This window comes from Cebidichthys violaceus, unplaced genomic scaffold (genome assembly GCF_023349555.1).
Source record: "Cebidichthys violaceus isolate CVI_PGR_0920_01 unplaced genomic scaffold, fCebVio1.0.p SCAF_102, whole genome shotgun sequence".
Lineage (NCBI taxonomy): Eukaryota > Metazoa > Chordata > Actinopteri > Perciformes > Stichaeidae > Cebidichthys > Cebidichthys violaceus.
The window spans coordinates 55,774-77,696 of NW_027176266.1; the positions used below are offsets into that span (position 1 = coordinate 55,774).

Below are 21,923 nucleotides of genomic sequence, written 5' to 3' on the forward strand. Positions count from 1 at the left end.
ATACTATGACTTATTCACCATACTATACTATGACTTTTTCATGATTTTTTTTCACCATACTATACTATGACTTTTTCACCATACTATACTATGACTTTTTCATGATTTTTCCCCATACTATACTATGACTTTTTCACCATACTATACTATGACTTTTTCACCATACTATGACTCTTTCACCATATTATACTATGACTTTCATGATTTTTTCACCATACTATACTATGACTTTCATGATTTTTTCACCATACTATACTATGACTTTTTCACCATACTATACTATGACTTTTTCACCATACTATACTATGACTTTCATGATTTTTTTCACCATACTATACTATGACTTTTTCACCATACTATACTATGACTTTTTCACCATACTATACTATGACTTTTTCACCATACTATACTATGACTTTCATGATTTTTTCACCATACTATACTATGACTTTTTCACCATACTATACTATGATTTTTTTCCCCATACTATACTATGACTTTTTCATGATTTTTTCCCCATACTATACTATGACTTTTTCATGATTTTTTTCACCATACTATGACTTTTTCACCATACTATGACTTTTTCACCATATTATACTATGACTTTCATGATTTTTTCACCATACTATGACTTTCATGATTTTTTCACCATACTATACTATGACTTTTTCACCATACTATACTATGACTTTTTCACCATACTATGACTTTTTCACCATACTATACTGACGTTTTCATGACTTTTTCCCCATACTATACTATGACTTTTTCCCCATACTATACTATGACTTTTTCACCATACTATACTATGACTTTTTCACCATACTATACTATGACGTTTTCATGATTTTTTCCCCATACTATACTATGACTTTTTCATGATTTTTTCCCCATACTATACTATGACTTTTTCATGATTTTTTTCACCATACTATGACTTTTTCACCATACTATGACTTTTTCATGATTTTTTCACCACACTATACTATGACTTTTTCATGATTTTTTTCACCATACTATACTATGACTTATTCACCATACTATACTATGACTTTTTCCCCATACTATACTATGACTTTTTCACCATACTATACTATGACTTTTTCATGATTTTTCCCCATACTATACTATGACTTTTTCACCATACTATACTATGACTTTTTCACCATACTATACTATGACTTTCATGATTTTTTCACCATATTATACTATGACTTTCATGATTTTTTCACCATATTATACTATGACTTTCATGATTTTTTCACCATAATATACTATGACTTTCATGATTTTTTCACCATACTATACTATGACTTTTTCACCATACTGTACATTATTTCTGTTTAGTGTAAAGCACTGTGCTACATTTCATGACTTTTTCATGACTTTTTCACCATACTATACTATGACTTTTTCACCATACTATACTATGACTTTCATGATTTTTTCACCATATTATACTATGACTTTCATGATTTTTTCACCATATTATACTATGACTTTCATGATTTTTTCACCATAATATACTATGACTTTCATGATTTTTTCACCATACTATACTATGACTTTTTCACCATACTGTACATTATTTCTGTTTAGTGTAAAGCACTGTGCTACATTTCATGACTTTTTCATGACTTTTTCACCATACTATACTATGACGTTTTCATGATTTTTTCCCCATACTATACTATGACTTTCATGATTTTTTTCAACGTACTATACTATGACCTTGATCGACATACTATAGTACAACTTTTTTTTTTTAACTTAGTATAATATGACTTTTTGCAACATACTATGACTTTTTCACCATACTATGACGTTTTCATGACTTTTTCCCCATACTATACTATGACTTTTTCATGATTTTTTCACCATACTATACTATGACTTTTTCATGATTTTTTTCACCATACTATGACTTTTTCACCATACTATTACTTTTTCATGATTTTTTTCACCATACTATGACTTTTTCACCATACTATACTATGACTTTTTCATGATTTTTCCCCATACTATACTATGACTTTTTCATGATTTTTTTCACCATACTATACTATGACTTTTTCACCATACTATGACTCTTTCACCATATTATACTATGACTTTCATGATTTGTTCACCATACTATACTATGACTTTCATGATTTTTTCACCATACTATACTATGACTTTTTCACCATACTATACTATGACTTTTTCACCATACTATGACTCTTTCACCATATTATACTATGACTTTCATGATTTTTTCACCATACTATACTATGACTTTCATGATTTTTTCACCATACTATACTATGACTTTTTCACCATACTATACTATGACTTTTTCACCATACTATACTATGACTTTTTCACCATACTATACTATGACTTTCATGATTTTTTCACCATACTATACTATGACTTTTTCACCATACTATACTATGATTTTTTTCCCCATACTATACTATGACTTTTTCATGATTTTTTCCCCATACTATACTATGACTTTTTCATGATTTTTTTCACCATACTATGACTTTTTCACCATACTATACTATGACTTTTTCATGATACTATGACTCTTTCACCATATTATACTATGACTTTCATGATTTTTTCACCATACTATACTATGACTTTCATGATTTTTTCACCATACTATACTATGACTTTTTCACCATACTATGACTTTCATGATTTTTTCACCATACTATACTATGACTTTTTCACCATACTATACTATGACTTTTTCACCATACTATACTATGACTTTCATGATTTTTTCACCATACTATACTATGACTTTTTCACCATACTATACTATGATTTTTTTCCCCATACTATACTATGACTTTTTCATGATTTTTTCCCCATACTATACTATGACTTTTTCATGATTTTTTTCACCATACTATGACTTTTTCACCATACTATGACTTTTTCACCATATTATACTATGACTTTCATGATTTTTTCCCCATACTATACTATGACTTTTTCATGATTTTTTCACCATACTATACTATGACTTTTTCATGATTTTTTTCACCATACTATGACTTTTTCACCATACTATTACTTTTTCATGATTTTTTTCACCATACTATGACTTTTTCACCATACTATACTATGACTTTTTCATGATTTTTCCCCATACTATACTATGACTTTTTCATGATTTTTTTCACCATACTATACTATGACTTTTTCACCATACTATGACTCTTTCACCATATTATACTATGACTTTCATGATTTGTTCACCATACTATACTATGACTTTCATGATTTTTTCACCATACTATACTATGACTTTTTCACCATACTATACTATGACTTTTTCACCATACTATGACTCTTTCACCATATTATACTATGACTTTCATGATTTTTTCACCATACTATACTATGACTTTCATGATTTTTTCACCATACTATACTATGACTTTTTCACCATACTATACTATGACTTTTTCACCATACTATACTATGACTTTTTCACCATACTATACTATGACTTTCATGATTTTTTCACCATACTATACTATGACTTTTTCACCATACTATACTATGATTTTTTTCCCCATACTATACTATGACTTTTTCATGATTTTTTCCCCATACTATACTATGACTTTTTCATGATTTTTTTCACCATACTATGACTTTTTCACCATACTATGACTTTTTCACCATATTATACTATGACTTTCATGATTTTTTCACCATACTATGACTTTCATGATTTTTTCACCATACTATACTATGACTTTTTCACCATACTATACTATGACTTTTTCACCATACTATGACTTTTTCACCATACTATACTGACGTTTTCATGACTTTTTCCCCATACTATACTATGACTTTTTCCCCATACTATACTATGACTTTTTCCCCATACTATACTATGACTTTTTCACCATACTATACTATGACGTTTTCATGATTTTTTCCCCATACTATACTATGACTTTTTCATGATTTTTTCCCCATACTATACTATGACTTTTTCATGATTTTTTTCACCATACTATGACTTTTTCACCATACTATGACTTTTTCATGATTTTTTCACCACACTATACTATGACTTTTTCATGATTTTTTTCACCATACTATACTATGACTTTTTCACCATACTATACTATGACTTTTTCATGATTTTTCCCCATACTATACTATGACTTTTTCACCATACTATACTATGACTTTTTCACCATACTATACTATGACTTTCATGATTTTTTCACCATATTATACTATGACTTTCATGATTTTTTCACCATATTATACTATGACTTTCATGATTTTTTCACCATACTATGACTTTCATGATTTTTTCACCATACTATACTATGACTTTTTCACCATACTATACTATGACTTTTTCACCATACTATGACTTTTTCACCATACTATACTGACGTTTTCATGACTTTTTCCCCATACTATACTATGACTTTTTCCCCATACTATACTATGACTTTTTCACCATACTATACTATGACGTTTTCATGATTTTTTCCCCATGCTATACTATGACTTTTTCATGATTTTTTCCCCATACTATACTATGACTTTTTCATGATTTTTTTCACCATACTATGACTTTTTCACCATACTATGACTTTTTCATGATTTTTTCACCACACTATACTATGACTTTTTCATGATTTTTTTCACCATACTATACTATGACTTATTCACCATACTATACTATGACTTTTTCATGATTTTTTTTCACCATACTATACTATGACTTTTTCACCATACTATACTATGACTTTTTCATGATTTTTCCCCATACTATACTATGACTTTTTCACCATACTATACTATGACTTTTTCACCATACTATACTATGACTTTCATGATTTTTTCACCATATTATACTATGACTTTCATGATTTTTTCACCATATTATACTATGACTTTCATGATTTTTTCACCATAATATACTATGACTTTCATGATTTTTTCACCATACTATACTATGACTTTTTCACCATACTGTACATTATTTCTGTTTAGTGTAAAGCACTGTGCTACATTTCATGACTTTTTCATGACTTTTTCACCATACTATACTATGACGTTTTCATGATTTTTTCCCCATACTATACTATGACTTTTTCATGATTTTTTCCCCATACTATACTATGACTTTTTCACCATACTATACTATGACTTTTTCATGATTTTTTTCACCATACTATACTATGACTTTTTCACCATACTATGACTTTTTCACCATACTATACTATGACTTTCATGATTTTTTCACCATACTATACTATGACTTTCATGATTTTTTCACTATACTATGACTTTCATGATTTTTTCACCATACTATACTATGACTTTTTCACCATACTATACTATGACTTTCATGATTTTTTCACCATACTATACTATGACTTTCATGATTTTTTCACTATACTATGACTTTCATGATTTTTTCACCATACTATACTATGACTTTTTCACCATACTATACTATGACTTTCATGATTTTTTCACCATACTATACTATGACTTTCATGATTTTTTCACCATACTATATGACTTTTTCACCATACTATACTATGACTTTTTCATGATTTTGTCACCATACTATGACTTTTTCACCATACTATACTATGACTTTTTCACCATACTATGACTTTTTCACCATACTATAATTTTTTTCACCATACTATACTATGGCTTTTTCATGATTTTTTTCCCCATACTATACTATGACTTTTTCCCCATACTATACTGTGACTTTTTTAACATACTATACTGTGATGGTCTCCATACAATACTATGCATTTTTCATGAATATTTTCGCCATACTATACTGTGACTATTTTTTATTACTTTTTCAACATACTATACTATGACTTTTTCACCATATTATACTATGACTTTCATGATTTTTTCACCATACTATACTATGACTTATTCACCATACTATACTATGACTTTTTCACCATACTATACTATGACTTTTTCATGATTTTTCCCCATACTATACTATGACTTTTTCACCATACTATACTATGACTTTTTCACCATACTATGACTCTTTCACCATATTATACTATGACTTTCATGATTTTTTCACCATACTATACTATGACTTTCATGATTTTTTCACCATACTATACTATGACTTTTTCCCCATACTATACTATGACTTTTTCATGATTTTTTTCACCATACTATGACTTTTTCACCATACTATACTATGACTTTTTCACCATACTATGACTCTTTCACCATATTATACTATGACTTTCATGATTTTTTCACCATACTATACTATGACTTTCATGATTTTTTCACCATACTATACTATGACTTTTTCACCATACTATGACTTTCATGATTTTTTCACCATACCATACTATGACTTTTTCACCATACTATGACTTTTTCACCATACTATGACTTTTTCACCATATTATACTATGACTTTCATGATTTTTTCACCATACTATACTATGACTTTCATGATTTTTTCACCATACTATACTATGACTTTTTCACCATACTATACTATGACTTTTTCACCATACTATGACTCTTTCACCATATTATACTATGACTTTCATGATTTTTTTCACCATACTATACTATGACTTTTTCACCATACTATACTATGACTTTTTCACCATACTATACTATGACTTTTTCACCATACTATACTATGACTTTCATGATTTTTTCACCATACTATACTATGACTTTTTCACCATACTATACTATGATTTTTTTCCCCATACTATACTATGACTTTTTCATGATTTTTTCCCCATACTATACTATGACTTTTTCATGATTTTTTTCACCATACTATGACTTTTTCACCATACTATGACTTTTTCACCATATTATACTATGACTTTCATGATTTTTTCACCATACTATGACTTTCATGATTTTTTCACCATACTATACTATGACTTTTTCACCATACTATACTATGACTTTTTCACCATACTATGACTTTTTCACCATACTATACTATGACGTTTTCATGACTTTTTCCCCATACTATACTATGACTTTTTCCCCATACTATACTATAACTTTTTCCCCATACTATACTATGACTTTTTCACCATACTATACTATGACGTTTTCATGATTTTTTCCCCATACTATACTATGACTTTTCATGATTTTTTCCCCATACTATACTATGACTTTTTCATGATTTTTTTCACCATACTATGACTTTTTCACCATACTATGACTTTTTCATGATTTTTTCACCACACTATACTATGACTTTTTCATGATTTTTTTCACCATACTATACTATGACTTATTCACCATACTATACTATGACTTTTTCATGATTTTTTTTCACCATACTATACTATGACTTTTTCACCATACTATACTATGACTTTTTCATGATTTTTCCCCATACTATACTATGACTTTTTCACCATACTATACTATGACTTTTTCACCATACTATGACTCTTTCACCATATTATACTATGACTTTCATGATTTTTTCACCATACTATACTATGACTTTCATGATTTTTTCACCATACTATACTATGACTTTTTCACCATACTATACTATGACTTTTTCACCATACTATACTATGACTTTCATGATTTTTTTCACCATACTATACTATGACTTTTTCACCATACTATACTATGACTTTTTCACCATACTATACTATGACTTTTTCACCATACTATACTATGACTTTCATGATTTTTTCACCATACTATACTATGACTTTTTCACCATACTATACTATGATTTTTTTCCCCATACTATACTATGACTTTTTCATGATTTTTTCCCCATACTATACTATGACTTTTTCATGATTTTTTTCACCATACTATGACTTTTTCACCATACTATGACTTTTTCACCATATTATACTATGACTTTCATGATTTTTTCACCATACTATGACTTTCATGATTTTTTCACCATACTATACTATGACTTTTTCACCATACTATACTATGACTTTTTCACCATACTATGACTTTTTCACCATACTATACTGACGTTTTCATGACTTTTTCCCCATACTATACTATGACTTTTTCCCCATACTATACTATGACTTTTTCACCATACTATACTATGACTTTTTCACCATACTATACTATGACGTTTTCATGATTTTTTCCCCATACTATACTATGACTTTTTCATGATTTTTTCCCCATACTATACTATGACTTTTTCATGATTTTTTTCACCATACTATGACTTTTTCACCATACTATGACTTTTTCATGATTTTTTCACCACACTATACTATGACTTTTTCATGATTTTTTTCACCATACTATACTATGACTTATTCACCATACTATACTATGACTTTTTCCCCATACTATACTATGACTTTTTCACCATACTATACTATGACTTTTTCATGATTTTTCCCCATACTATACTATGACTTTTTCACCATACTATACTATGACTTTTTCACCATACTATACTATGACTTTCATGATTTTTTCACCATATTATACTATGACTTTCATGATTTTTTCACCATATTATACTATGACTTTCATGATTTTTTCACCATAATATACTATGACTTTCATGATTTTTTCACCATACTATACTATGACTTTTTCACCATACTGTACATTATTTCTGTTTAGTGTAAAGCACTGTGCTACATTTCATGACTTTTTCATGACTTTTTCACCATACTATACTATGACTTTTTCACCATACTATACTATGACTTTCATGATTTTTTCACCATATTATACTATGACTTTCATGATTTTTTCACCATATTATACTATGACTTTCATGATTTTTTCACCATAATATACTATGACTTTCATGATTTTTTCACCATACTATACTATGACTTTTTCACCATACTGTACATTATTTCTGTTTAGTGTAAAGCACTGTGCTACATTTCATGACTTTTTCATGACTTTTTCACCATACTATACTATGACGTTTTCATGATTTTTTCCCCATACTATACTATGACTTTCATGATTTTTTTCAACGTACTATACTATGACCTTGATCGACATACTATAGTACAACTTTTTTTTTTTAACTTAGTATAATATGACTTTTTGCAACATACTATGACTTTTTCACCATACTATGACGTTTTCATGACTTTTTCCCCATACTATACTATGACTTTTTCATGATTTTTTCACCATACTATACTATGACTTTTTCATGATTTTTTTCACCATACTATGACTTTTTCACCATACTATTACTTTTTCATGATTTTTTTCACCATACTATGACTTTTTCACCATACTATACTATGACTTTTTCATGATTTTTCCCCATACTATACTATGACTTTTTCATGATTTTTTTCACCATACTATACTATGACTTTTTCACCATACTATGACTCTTTCACCATATTATACTATGACTTTCATGATTTGTTCACCATACTATACTATGACTTTCATGATTTTTTCACCATACTATACTATGACTTTTTCACCATACTATACTATGACTTTTTCACCATACTATGACTCTTTCACCATATTATACTATGACTTTCATGATTTTTTCACCATACTATACTATGACTTTCATGATTTTTTCACCATACTATACTATGACTTTTTCACCATACTATACTATGACTTTTTCACCATACTATACTATGACTTTTTCACCATACTATACTATGACTTTCATGATTTTTTCACCATACTATACTATGACTTTTTCACCATACTATACTATGATTTTTTTCCCCATACTATACTATGACTTTTTCATGATTTTTTCCCCATACTATACTATGACTTTTTCATGATTTTTTTCACCATACTATGACTTTTTCACCATACTATACTATGACTTTTTCACCATACTATGACTCTTTCACCATATTATACTATGACTTTCATGATTTTTTCACCATACTATACTATGACTTTCATGATTTTTTCACCATACTATACTATGACTTTTTCACCATACTATGACTTTCATGATTTTTTCACCATACTATACTATGACTTTTTCACCATACTATACTATGACTTTTTCACCATACTATACTATGACTTTCATGATTTTTTCACCATACTATACTATGACTTTTTCACCATACTATACTATGATTTTTTTCCCCATACTATACTATGACTTTTTCATGATTTTTTCCCCATACTATACTATGACTTTTTCATGATTTTTTTCACCATACTATGACTTTTTCACCATACTATGACTTTTTCACCATATTATACTATGACTTTCATGATTTTTTCACCATACTATACTATGACTTTCATGATTTTTTCACCATACTATACTATGACTTTTTCACCATACTATACTATGACTTTTTCACCATACTATACTATGACTTTTTCACCATACTATACTATGACTTTCATGATTTTTTCACCATACTATACTATGACTTTTTCACCATACTATACTATGATTTTTTTCCCCATACTATACTATGACTTTTTCATGATTTTTTCCCCATACTATACTATGACTTTTTCATGATTTTTTTCACCATACTATGACTTTTTCACCATACTATGACTTTTTCACCATATTATACTATGACTTTCATGATTTTTTCACCATACTATGACTTTCATGATTTTTTCACCATACTATACTATGACTTTTTCACCATACTATACTATGACTTTTTCACCATACTATGACTTTTTCACCATACTATACTGACGTTTTCATGACTTTTTCCCCATACTATACTATGACTTTTTCCCCATACTATACTATGACTTTTTCCCCATACTATACTATGACTTTTTCACCATACTATACTATGACGTTTTCATGATTTTTTCCCCATACTATACTATGACTTTTTCATGATTTTTTCCCCATACTATACTATGACTTTTTCATGATTTTTTTCACCATACTATGACTTTTTCACCATACTATGACTTTTTCATGATTTTTTCACCACACTATACTATGACTTTTTCATGATTTTTTTCACCATACTATACTATGACTTTTTCACCATACTATACTATGACTTTTTCATGATTTTTCCCCATACTATACTATGACTTTTTCACCATACTATACTATGACTTTTTCACCATACTATACTATGACTTTCATGATTTTTTCACCATATTATACTATGACTTTCATGATTTTTTCACCATATTATACTATGACTTTCATGATTTTTTCACCATACTATGACTTTCATGATTTTTTCACCATACTATACTATGACTTTTTCACCATACTATACTATGACTTTTTCACCATACTATGACTTTTTCACCATACTATACTGACGTTTTCATGACTTTTTCCCCATACTATACTATGACTTTTTCCCCATACTATACTATGACTTTTTCACCATACTATACTATGACGTTTTCATGATTTTTTCCCCATGCTATACTATGACTTTTTCATGATTTTTTCCCCATACTATACTATGACTTTTTCATGATTTTTTTCACCATACTATGACTTTTTCACCATACTATGACTTTTTCATGATTTTTTCACCACACTATACTATGACTTTTTCATGATTTTTTTCACCATACTATACTATGACTTATTCACCATACTATACTATGACTTTTTCATGATTTTTTTTCACCATACTATACTATGACTTTTTCACCATACTATACTATGACTTTTTCATGATTTTTCCCCATACTATACTATGACTTTTTCACCATACTATACTATGACTTTTTCACCATACTATACTATGACTTTCATGATTTTTTCACCATATTATACTATGACTTTCATGATTTTTTCACCATATTATACTATGACTTTCATGATTTTTTCACCATAATATACTATGACTTTCATGATTTTTTCACCATACTATACTATGACTTTTTCACCATACTGTACATTATTTCTGTTTAGTGTAAAGCACTGTGCTACATTTCATGACTTTTTCATGACTTTTTCACCATACTATACTATGACGTTTTCATGATTTTTTCCCCATACTATACTATGACTTTTTCATGATTTTTTCCCCATACTATACTATGACTTTTTCACCATACTATACTATGACTTTTTCATGATTTTTTTCACCATACTATACTATGACTTTTTCACCATACTATGACTTTTTCACCATACTATACTATGACTTTCATGATTTTTTCACCATACTATACTATGACTTTCATGATTTTTTCACTATACTATGACTTTCATGATTTTTTCACCATACTATACTATGACTTTTTCACCATACTATACTATGACTTTCATGATTTTTTCACCATACTATACTATGACTTTCATGATTTTTTCACTATACTATGACTTTCATGATTTTTTCACCATACTATACTATGACTTTTTCACCATACTATACTATGACTTTCATGATTTTTTCACCATACTATACTATGACTTTCATGATTTTTTCACCATACTATATGACTTTTTCACCATACTATACTATGACTTTTTCATGATTTTGTCACCATACTATGACTTTTTCACCATACTATACTATGACTTTTTCACCATACTATGACTTTTTCACCATACTATAATTTTTTTCACCATACTATACTATGGCTTTTTCATGATTTTTTTCCCCATACTATACTATGACTTTTTCCCCATACTATACTGTGACTTTTTTAACATACTATACTGTGATGGTCTCCATACAATACTATGCATTTTTCATGAATATTTTCGCCATACTATACTGTGACTATTTTTTATTACTTTTTCAACATACTATACTATGACTTTAACATACTATACTATGACTTTCATGATTTTTTCACCATACTATACTATGACTTTCATGATTTTTTCACTATACTATGACTTTCATGATTTTTTCACCATACTATACTATGACTTTTTCACCATACTATACTATGACTTTCATGATTTTTTCACCATACTATACTATGACTTTTTCACCATACTATACTATGACTTTTTCATGATTTTGTCACCATACTATGACTTTTTCACCATACTATACTATGACTTTTTCACCATACTATGACTTTTTCACCATACTATAATTTTTTTCACCATACTATACTATGGCTTTTTCATGATTTTTTTCCCCATACTATACTATGACTTTTTCCCCATACTGTACTGTGACTTTTTTAACATACTATACTGTGATGGTCTCCATACAATACTATGCATTTTTCATGAATATTTTCGCCATACTATACTGTCACTATTTTTTATTACTTTTTCAACATACTATACTATGACTTTAACATACTATCCTATGACTTATTTATGACTTTTTCGACATACTATACTATCACTTTTTAATGACTTTTGAATATATTATACTAAAAATGTCCACAACCTTTTGGCATACTATACTATGACCTTTTTACGACAATACAATGATATTGTCTTGGCATGCTAATCATGATTTCTTCATGGCATTGTTAGCCATATTAAACTATATTTCCGGACGAATTTACGTTGGAAATACAGAATGAGATCATCAGTAATGTTGACAATATCTGCCCGTCTACTCACAGAGATCCAAAAACATTCATGCGACAACATTCGCCTCTGCCCAGGTCAGCACATCTCGAGCTCAGGTCCAGGTCCATTCTCGCAGAAGGTGGTTCGGCCCTTCTGATGCACCATCAGATTTGAGGGGAGATGAGCCTCGGAGCAAAGCCTCGCTGCTCTACGCTAGAGGCTCAGACCGAGCTTCAAGCCCTGAACCCCACCATCGAGATCATGAGCAGGAATGTGAACAGTCCCAATCCTCCATGCCATCGGTTACACCGCGTCTGTGAGACACGTGCAGTCCGCCTGTCAAAAGATACACGCCAATACTGCGGCTCGCTCGTTTATCAGTCGGGACCTCCACCTCGCTTCTCCGTCGGTGTTAAACCTGGGACGTCCAACGAGGCAGTTGTTGAATACAATCACACAAACTATCCCTCCATGCTTATTGTTTGGTCTTCCATAACCCGTCACGTGCGCCGCACCGCATGCCACCCAGGTGCTCTCATTAAGGACGTCAACACCTCCGCCCTGCAGCTACTGCGTCACCACCGGTCTGTCTGGGCTGTCGTGGTGTCTGTGGGCACCAACGACCTTCAGACGCAGCAATCTGAGAAGCCAATCGAGGATTCTGTATGCATCACACACAGTGTGTTGAACACTAGCAAACGCTGTGACATGCTGCGAGTCCAACAATGATATCATCTATTGAAGTAGTAACTAACAACAGATCATAAATCCAGGAATAAACACGTAAGAAAATCCCAGAGGTTTACTATAGTCGTTTATTTTTCTGTTAATGATATCAGTGCTGTTCATAACTGGACTAAGTCCTGCTGACAAAAACCTGGCTCGATCAAACTGGTGATAAGGAACTGACTGAAACATCAATAATAGGTACAAATAGGAAGGGCGGGGGAGTTTCTGTTGTATATAATGATATTTTTAGCTATTTGTTTTGTTGGCAATTACCTGACTTTTGATTTAGTTCTAGTTATTAATTCCATATCTCTTGTTGTACTTATTTTTACCGTCTATCATCCTCCTAAACTGAGACAGGGTTTTCTGGAAGAATTTGGTCAGCTTTCATCCCAAATCATATTTGAGTTTGACCGCATTATCATTCGTGGTGTATTCAATATTCATGTCGATGACAGCAACGACTCAGATACAAAACAATTCATCAACTTACAAGAATCATTTAATATGCCAACAATATGCATAGAGTTAGTATTACAATAACAGCTGTTAAGATGTTGCAATTTACGACTATTGTTACATATTCTTTATGTAATATGCTCCCTTGAACAGGTGAATATCACTAGATTAATTATTATTGGTGAATTTTACATTGCCCACCTTGTCATCATGTGATGCCATGGTGGACCATTTCTTAAATGTTTTGTCTCAGATCATTGATCATGTTGCTCCTGTCAAAGCATCAAAGCATCTTGGAGAAGCAGTGAAACAGTAATGATGAAAAAGAGATATCGGAGAGCTGAATCGAAGTGGAGAACAAGCAATTACAAGTTGCTTTCGAGATCTATAAAAATGCGCTCTACCGTCATAACGACAATATGGAATCTGCCAGACAGTCCTACATTTCTGCATCGATCAACAATAATCAGAATAATGCCTCTTTCTTCCATCCATCCATCATCTGAAAATGCCTATCATTGTTCATGGTGGCTGGAGGCGATCCCAGCTGACGAAGGTAAGATACACTCTGGAAAGGTCGGCAGGCTGACACAGAGACACACAACCATTCACACACATTCACACCTATGGGCAATTTAGAGGCATCAGTTAACCCTAAACTGCATGTCTTTGGACTGTGGGAGAACACCCTCCGGAGAAAATGAATGAGAATGAGAAAAACACTGCGCACAGAGAGTCAGTGCCAACCACTACACCACCGTGTAACCACTACACCCTACCTCATGATGACATTTCATGGGATAACATTTACTTTTGATGTCTTTTTCGACATACTATACTCTGACTTTTTAATGACATTTTTTTATATAATACTGTGACTTTTTAACACACGATACGATGACATTTTTATGGCATACTATACTATGATTTTATGACTTTTTATGCCTCTGTGCTATAGTGACAGCGTTTTTCTGGTTGTTGTCTTTCTGTCCATCTGTCCCGTTGTCTAATAGGATAAAATGATGAAGTTTTGGTCAGATATGTAAACTGCAACTTGACTGGTGGTTGGAGGCATACAACCACAAGTTGGTCTCTTTAGTTTTCTCATGTAATGTGCACATTCTTAGTCAGGGACAGGAGATTTCGTGAAGTTTGATTATTGATGTCAAAGCTGATTTGATCATGACGACAGATTATCATGGAGAATGTAAAGTACTGTGTGTGAAACACAGCAAGTCACCGTGGAAACACAGCATGTTACCTTGCTGTAAGTAAGCTGGAGGTGTTGTGATAATATCAAACATAGCTGATTCACACATTATCTATTCTGTTATCTTGTTTCTTTGTTGTTTATCCTCTTTGTCTCAACTATCCTTGTATCTCTTCTCCTTTGTCTGTCTCCTCTCCTCTACGCCTCTCTTCTCATTTACTTCTTCTTTTCCTCTCTCCTCAGGCAAGGAGGTTCTTCCTCTTTCTCTCCTTTTCCTCTCCTGCCATTTCCTCTCCTCTCTCCATCTCTCCTTTAATTTCCTTGCTTCCTTCTCTCATGTACTTGTCCTTCTCTCTTTCCTTCATCTCCTCTCTACACTTCTTTTCTCCAGTCCTATGTCCCCTTTCCTCTCCTCCTGTTTCCTTGTTTAATCTCCTCCCTCCAATCAATTTTTGTCAACTCATCTCACCTCCTCTCCTGTTTAATCGTATTGTTCTTCTCGTCTCCCATCCTCTTTCTGTCTTCTCATTTTTTCTACTTGTCTACATTCCTCTCCTTCCCTCTCCTCTCGTCCATCAATTGTTTGTTTCCTGTCCTCCACTTGTCTGTCCTTGTTTGCTCTCCTCTTTCTTTTCCTTTCCTCCTCTCTCCTCTCCTCTCCTGCATCACTCACTACCACTCCCTCCTCCCACTCCATCTGTCTACAGTCACATGAGCACGCTTCTGCTCTGCAGAACGGTTCCTATGTTAGCCCGGCTACCATTGGCTACCGCCTGCTGTTTGGATCCTGACTCACCCAATAGGGTGAAAGCATCAGCGTGTGGGCGGGGCTATGAGGCAGCACTTTGCCTGGAGCAAAAAACCACCGACTCTGAACTAATCAGAGTAGACAGGAGAGGAGCAAAGCATTGTGGGCCAAGCAGCATCTTCAGATAGTGTGAGACAGAATGATGGAATGAAGGAGAGATTTGGGAGATAAAAAGAGAGGGGGGTAAATAAATAAAAGAATAAATATAAAGAAAAAAGAAAAAACTCGATGGAGAGCAGTGAGTAGAGAGAGCGCAAGCGACGTGCAAAGGCAGGGATGGAGGAATGGCGGGACAAACCAGAAAACAAGAGGGAGAGACAAAGATAAACATGATGGAAGCAGCCATTTGGAAAAATAGCAAAGGTAGAGAAGCAGGTGGGAGGGCGGGCGTTGTGACAAACAACAAACAGAGTGACCCGTGAGTCAGCAGCATTATGCCAAGCGACCACCTGAGTGTATTTGGGTTTCATTCTCCTCTCTCCATCTTGTTTTGTGCATCTACCAATAACCTTCATCATGTTACAATTCCTCGCAGCATCCTCTGCAGCAATGTTGTTCTCTCTCTCTCTCTCTCTCTCTCTCTCTCTCTCTCTCTCTCTCTCTCTCTCTCTCTCTCTCTCTCTCTCTCTCTCTCTCTCTCTCTCTCTCTCTCTCTCTCTCTCTCTCTCTCTCTCTCTCTTAAAAGTCATGAATTTCCATAAAAGAAAACAATCCAAAACTCCGTGTAGGTTCACAAAGATGGAAATATGCATATGCACTCTTTCTGCCAGATTTATGAAGCCATTTGTAAGCATGGTTACATTGTTGAATCTGCACTGTCAATTTCCTACCTCAAGACCTGATAACATTTCAGGGGAAACACCGGCACTGCTGTGTCGTGAATAAAAGCACTAACACCGCAGGGACAAGCATGTAAAGGGTTACATCCCGCTGACAGGAGACATATTCGTGTGGAGCGAGCGAGAAAACCAATCACAAGACTCCGCTGATGACTTACTTCAGCTGGATATTTACCTGAGACTCGTAGGGCAAGAAGGCGATGTTGATCTCCGTCAGAGTCTTGATGGTTTTGGAAGCGCGGCTCTTCACCAGCTCGTTGAAGAGAGGATCAGGGCAGGCTGCAAAGGTGAAATTGATATTTGATAGCAGGCATCTTTATGCACAAAGGGATTGTGATTCATTGGTTCCAATTACATCTTCAAATATTAGTTTTCAACATATTTCATTGACCTATGAAGATAGTTTGGAGAAAATGCTGACCTGCACTTTCTCAATCTAGTAACCTTTTTGTCAGACGAGGTTATGATATTATTATCATTATTAACACTAATCCATCAGTTGGCAGGATGTGACAGCAGATGTATGTGAACACCAACCCACATAAAGACATTTCTAACTCACATTTACAGTAAAGGGTTACTGCAGCTTGGTAGCAGTTCCATACTTTAAATTAAATAAAGCTCATGTCACCGCTGTGCAATGCTATACTAAAAAGCACAACAGCTTCAAAAATATGTTTGTTAGCCTACACAAAATGATTCAATAACAAGAAGGGACAATGTGAAGATCTCTGCGTACTGTTCATTAATCAAATCAAAGAAACACACAGGGCGGAGACAACACTAGCAAAGAAAACAATAAAATAACAAACTGGTGACCATTGGGAAGAAAATAGTGAAAAAGGAAAAAGCATTGTATAACATACGGTACTGCTGAAACAAGCCTTCATGTGTCTACTCACAGTCAGTGAAGAACACATGGGCTGCCTTGTATTTAGCTGAATGAGGGTCTTTGAAGTCTCCGATGAGGGTGTGGACAGACTGAGGAGAGAGAAACAGGCGATCAGGGCTCTGATTGTAGAGTTCAAGAGAGAGTGTTGACAACAGTATGTGTGTGTCAGCGGGTACAGTTCAGTTCATTAAAGCTTCATTGCCAGGACGTCTCCATCCAAATTATGTTGCAAAAGCTTTAACATAAACAGGTGACCTTATAAAAAAATATGGGACACCAACACCTGAAAACACATGAAACGGTGCTGACCTCCTTCAAAGTATGACTCCTCTTTTTATCCCTTTTCTTCTATCACCAATACATTAAACTGTATCTCATCTTATTAAACATGCTGTGTATGCTTTTATTTTTGCACCATTAGTTTGATATGTAGCAATGTGCATTACATGTATGTCAATCTTTATTATGTATGCGTCATATATAAGGTACATTGTAGATCTTCTACAACCTTAATTATGGCATTGCCAATGAAGCTAGTTTGGAGCGAGAGAGAGAGAGAGAGAGAGAGAGAGAGAGAGAGAGAGAGAGAGAGAGAGAGAGAGAGAGAGAGAGAGAGAGAGAGAGAGAGAGAGAGAGAGAGAGAGAGAGAGAGAGAGAGAGAGAGAGAGAGAGTGTTAATGTGTGGTTTTCCGCGGCTGAGTAAACAGCCCTGTGTTTGGACTTCAGCGGCTTCTCCACCTTCTCTGCTAAAATCACAGACCTGCTTCCATAGACACACCTCTGAATATAGGCTATGGAGGGGAGAAAGAGATCGCGTACCTTCTCTGTGGGTGTAATCAGGTAAATGGCCTCCAGGCTTGGAAGAGGCTCTCGTCGCTTCATGATGTCCTCCACGACTGGAGAAGCAGAAACAGACACATGTACAGAGAGACCTACACGGACAAATGAACAATGTAACAGTACAGAGCATGTGACCGTCGTGTCTTACTGGTGATGCCCTCTGTCATGATGTCTGTCATCTTGCAGCAGGACGACAACATCCTCATGCTCAGCTGGTCCACGATCAGTGCCTGGCAACAGGAAGTAAGACATTTACTATACAAACACTGTTCACTACAAACATTACATGTTGCTGATAATGGAACCGTCTCATTTAAAAGTGATACATTGATTTTGTGAACTGTGTTTTCCCTGATGTTCAATGCTGATAATTTTTTGGGGAATTAGAAACACTTTTAGTCTGCTCATGCTTTTGTCTGATGTCAGTCAGTAAATCGAGTGTTACTCTCTGCCATTACTGCATTTACGCCCTTTAAATCTCAGCTGGAACTCTTTTGCCTTGTGCTTTTTTCCACCTGCCTTACTGAAATGTGTATGAGATTCCTGCATGCATATCTTTCATGTATTTCAGTTTGCTTTATCTTACATTTTTTATGAAGCTTTTTTCCCCCCATTTCCCCTGTTTTAACTCAACTTTGTGATTGTTTGGAATATATATATATATATATATATATGTTGCCTAAGGATACATTGAAATATGGACAATATGGAGCCGGAGATCAAACCATCGACCCTGCAGTAAAAGATCCATCGCTCTAACCACTGAGCTACAGCCTGCCCTCTATGTGAATTATTATTTGTTTCTTCTTAGTCATTTGTACCCTCAAATTAAAAATGATGCGCAATGTGTTCCCCTAAATGTTGAATGGTCAAACTATGCAGGCTGGTTTCCAATACCAATTCAAGCACTGCAAACAAGAAAATCAGTTGTATTATCTGAACAACGGCTGCAACTGAAAGTCATTTTAATTGTCAATTAATCTTACAATTATTGATTGATGATTAATTGTTTTGTCAAATATAGTAAAATCACAGATTCCTGAAGCTGAAGTTGTCATTTTCAAACAGCTTGTTTTGCTCAACAAACAGTCACATTCCCCAACAATGTTCACTTCACTATCAAAGAAGACTAAAAAACAGCAAATATTTCTATTTGAGAGGCTGGAACGAGTTTGTTTGACATTTTTGGTTAAAACATTTCTTAAAACCTGAATCCATGGTCAAAATTGTGGTCAATACATCAATTAATCAACTTAATAATTTCAGCTCTAACACAGATACACACAGTGACATACATACACACATACTGATTTAAGAAAAAGACATGCTATCTGCATTGGAAAATTCAGTCTCAGCTCAATAACACAGTTGCAGATTATGAATGGGTCAGCAGAATTTCTAAATTATAGAATGTACAATATCAGATATAAATACAGTATTAAATGAACAAATAAGCAAAACTTTAACAAACCAGAGAAAAACAAGAACTAAGTACTTAAATGAGTTACTTTGCTGATCACTTTGTCTGGGTGAGGACATGTTAGTCACTGAAATATGAGGATGTTGTTGGATGTAGTTATGTGTGATGCAGTGATGATGCAGTGATGATGCAGTCATGTTTTTGGAGTCACAGCCCTCCACATCGGTGCCGCCCTCTCCATCAGACCCAGAGTTTGTTATTTCAGGGTATTTTCTCTATTTTCTTGTAACTGTGGACTGCTTACCTTCCATTCTCCCTTCTTCTTCACCTTCTTGATTACATCATTCATAATCTCTGTAAAAGAAAAGAAACATAATCAGGAATCTGATGGGTACACAATGATATTGTGAGCAAAGTTGTTTTAAGGCATTTTGTAAGAAGGGGACATTAATAAAGAGGCACGTGCGCGCACACACACACACACACACACACACACACACACACACACACACACACACACACACACACACACACACACACACACACACACACACACACACACACACACACACACACACACACACACACACACACACACAAAAATACAACAACCTATGTTTGGTTGTTCAGGCATCTTTGAACCCTTGACAAAGGCCTCAGTCATTTCTAAACCCAACTGCATGCTGATAATTCTAACCTTTCTTTGAGTTTGGGGTACACTCACTCTGGGAAAAAGTCAAAAGAAATGCAGCCAATACTGACTTTTAATACTAGAGGTATACGTTTCAAGTTTTAATAATGGTATGATAACCATCTGCATTTGTTAAATATAGAGAATCAAACTCAATTCTGCCAAAACAGTCCTTTAAGCATTACTTATACTACAACTATAACGTCAAGCAGAATAGAGAATTGAGTCAAAAGCAAGGTGCTTGTATTCATGTTTTGTTTAAGTCTTATTAGCTCACCGGACTAGAATCCAACTCGTCAACAAATACAAACTATGGTGGAAACAATCAACCGCATCCAGCCCTGTCCTACTGGTATAGATTCTAAAACCCCATGATGCAATTCCTACACTGAAGAACAATAACGTACACGAAAGTCAAATATAGCCTCCAACAAAGTCAATGATGACAGATCTACAGCAGTGGAATAAATCATCTGGATGAGGGGTGAATACAAACACAGACTGTTGTGTTGCTTTGTTTCTCAGAGATCTCAAAGA

The 21,923-nt window shown here is 33.4% G+C and overlaps 1 protein-coding gene across 2 annotated transcripts in view; it reads right to left on the reverse strand.

The window, feature by feature from the left end:
* The window catches only part of stxbp1a (syntaxin binding protein 1a), a 52,947-nt gene that overhangs the window by 20,707 nt on the left and 10,317 nt on the right, over positions 1 to 21,923 (reverse strand). For both annotated transcript variants that reach the window (XM_068729561.1, XM_068729555.1), the window contains exons 2-6: positions 21,000 to 21,049; positions 19,424 to 19,505; positions 19,255 to 19,331; positions 18,446 to 18,524; positions 17,719 to 17,822 (exon numbers count right to left, since the gene is read on the reverse strand). In XM_068729561.1, coding sequence (XP_068585662.1) covers positions 17,719 to 17,822; positions 18,446 to 18,524; positions 19,255 to 19,331; positions 19,424 to 19,505; positions 21,000 to 21,049 — 392 coding nt within the window. The remainder of the gene's footprint in view (positions 1 to 17,718; positions 17,823 to 18,445; positions 18,525 to 19,254; positions 19,332 to 19,423; positions 19,506 to 20,999; positions 21,050 to 21,923) is intronic.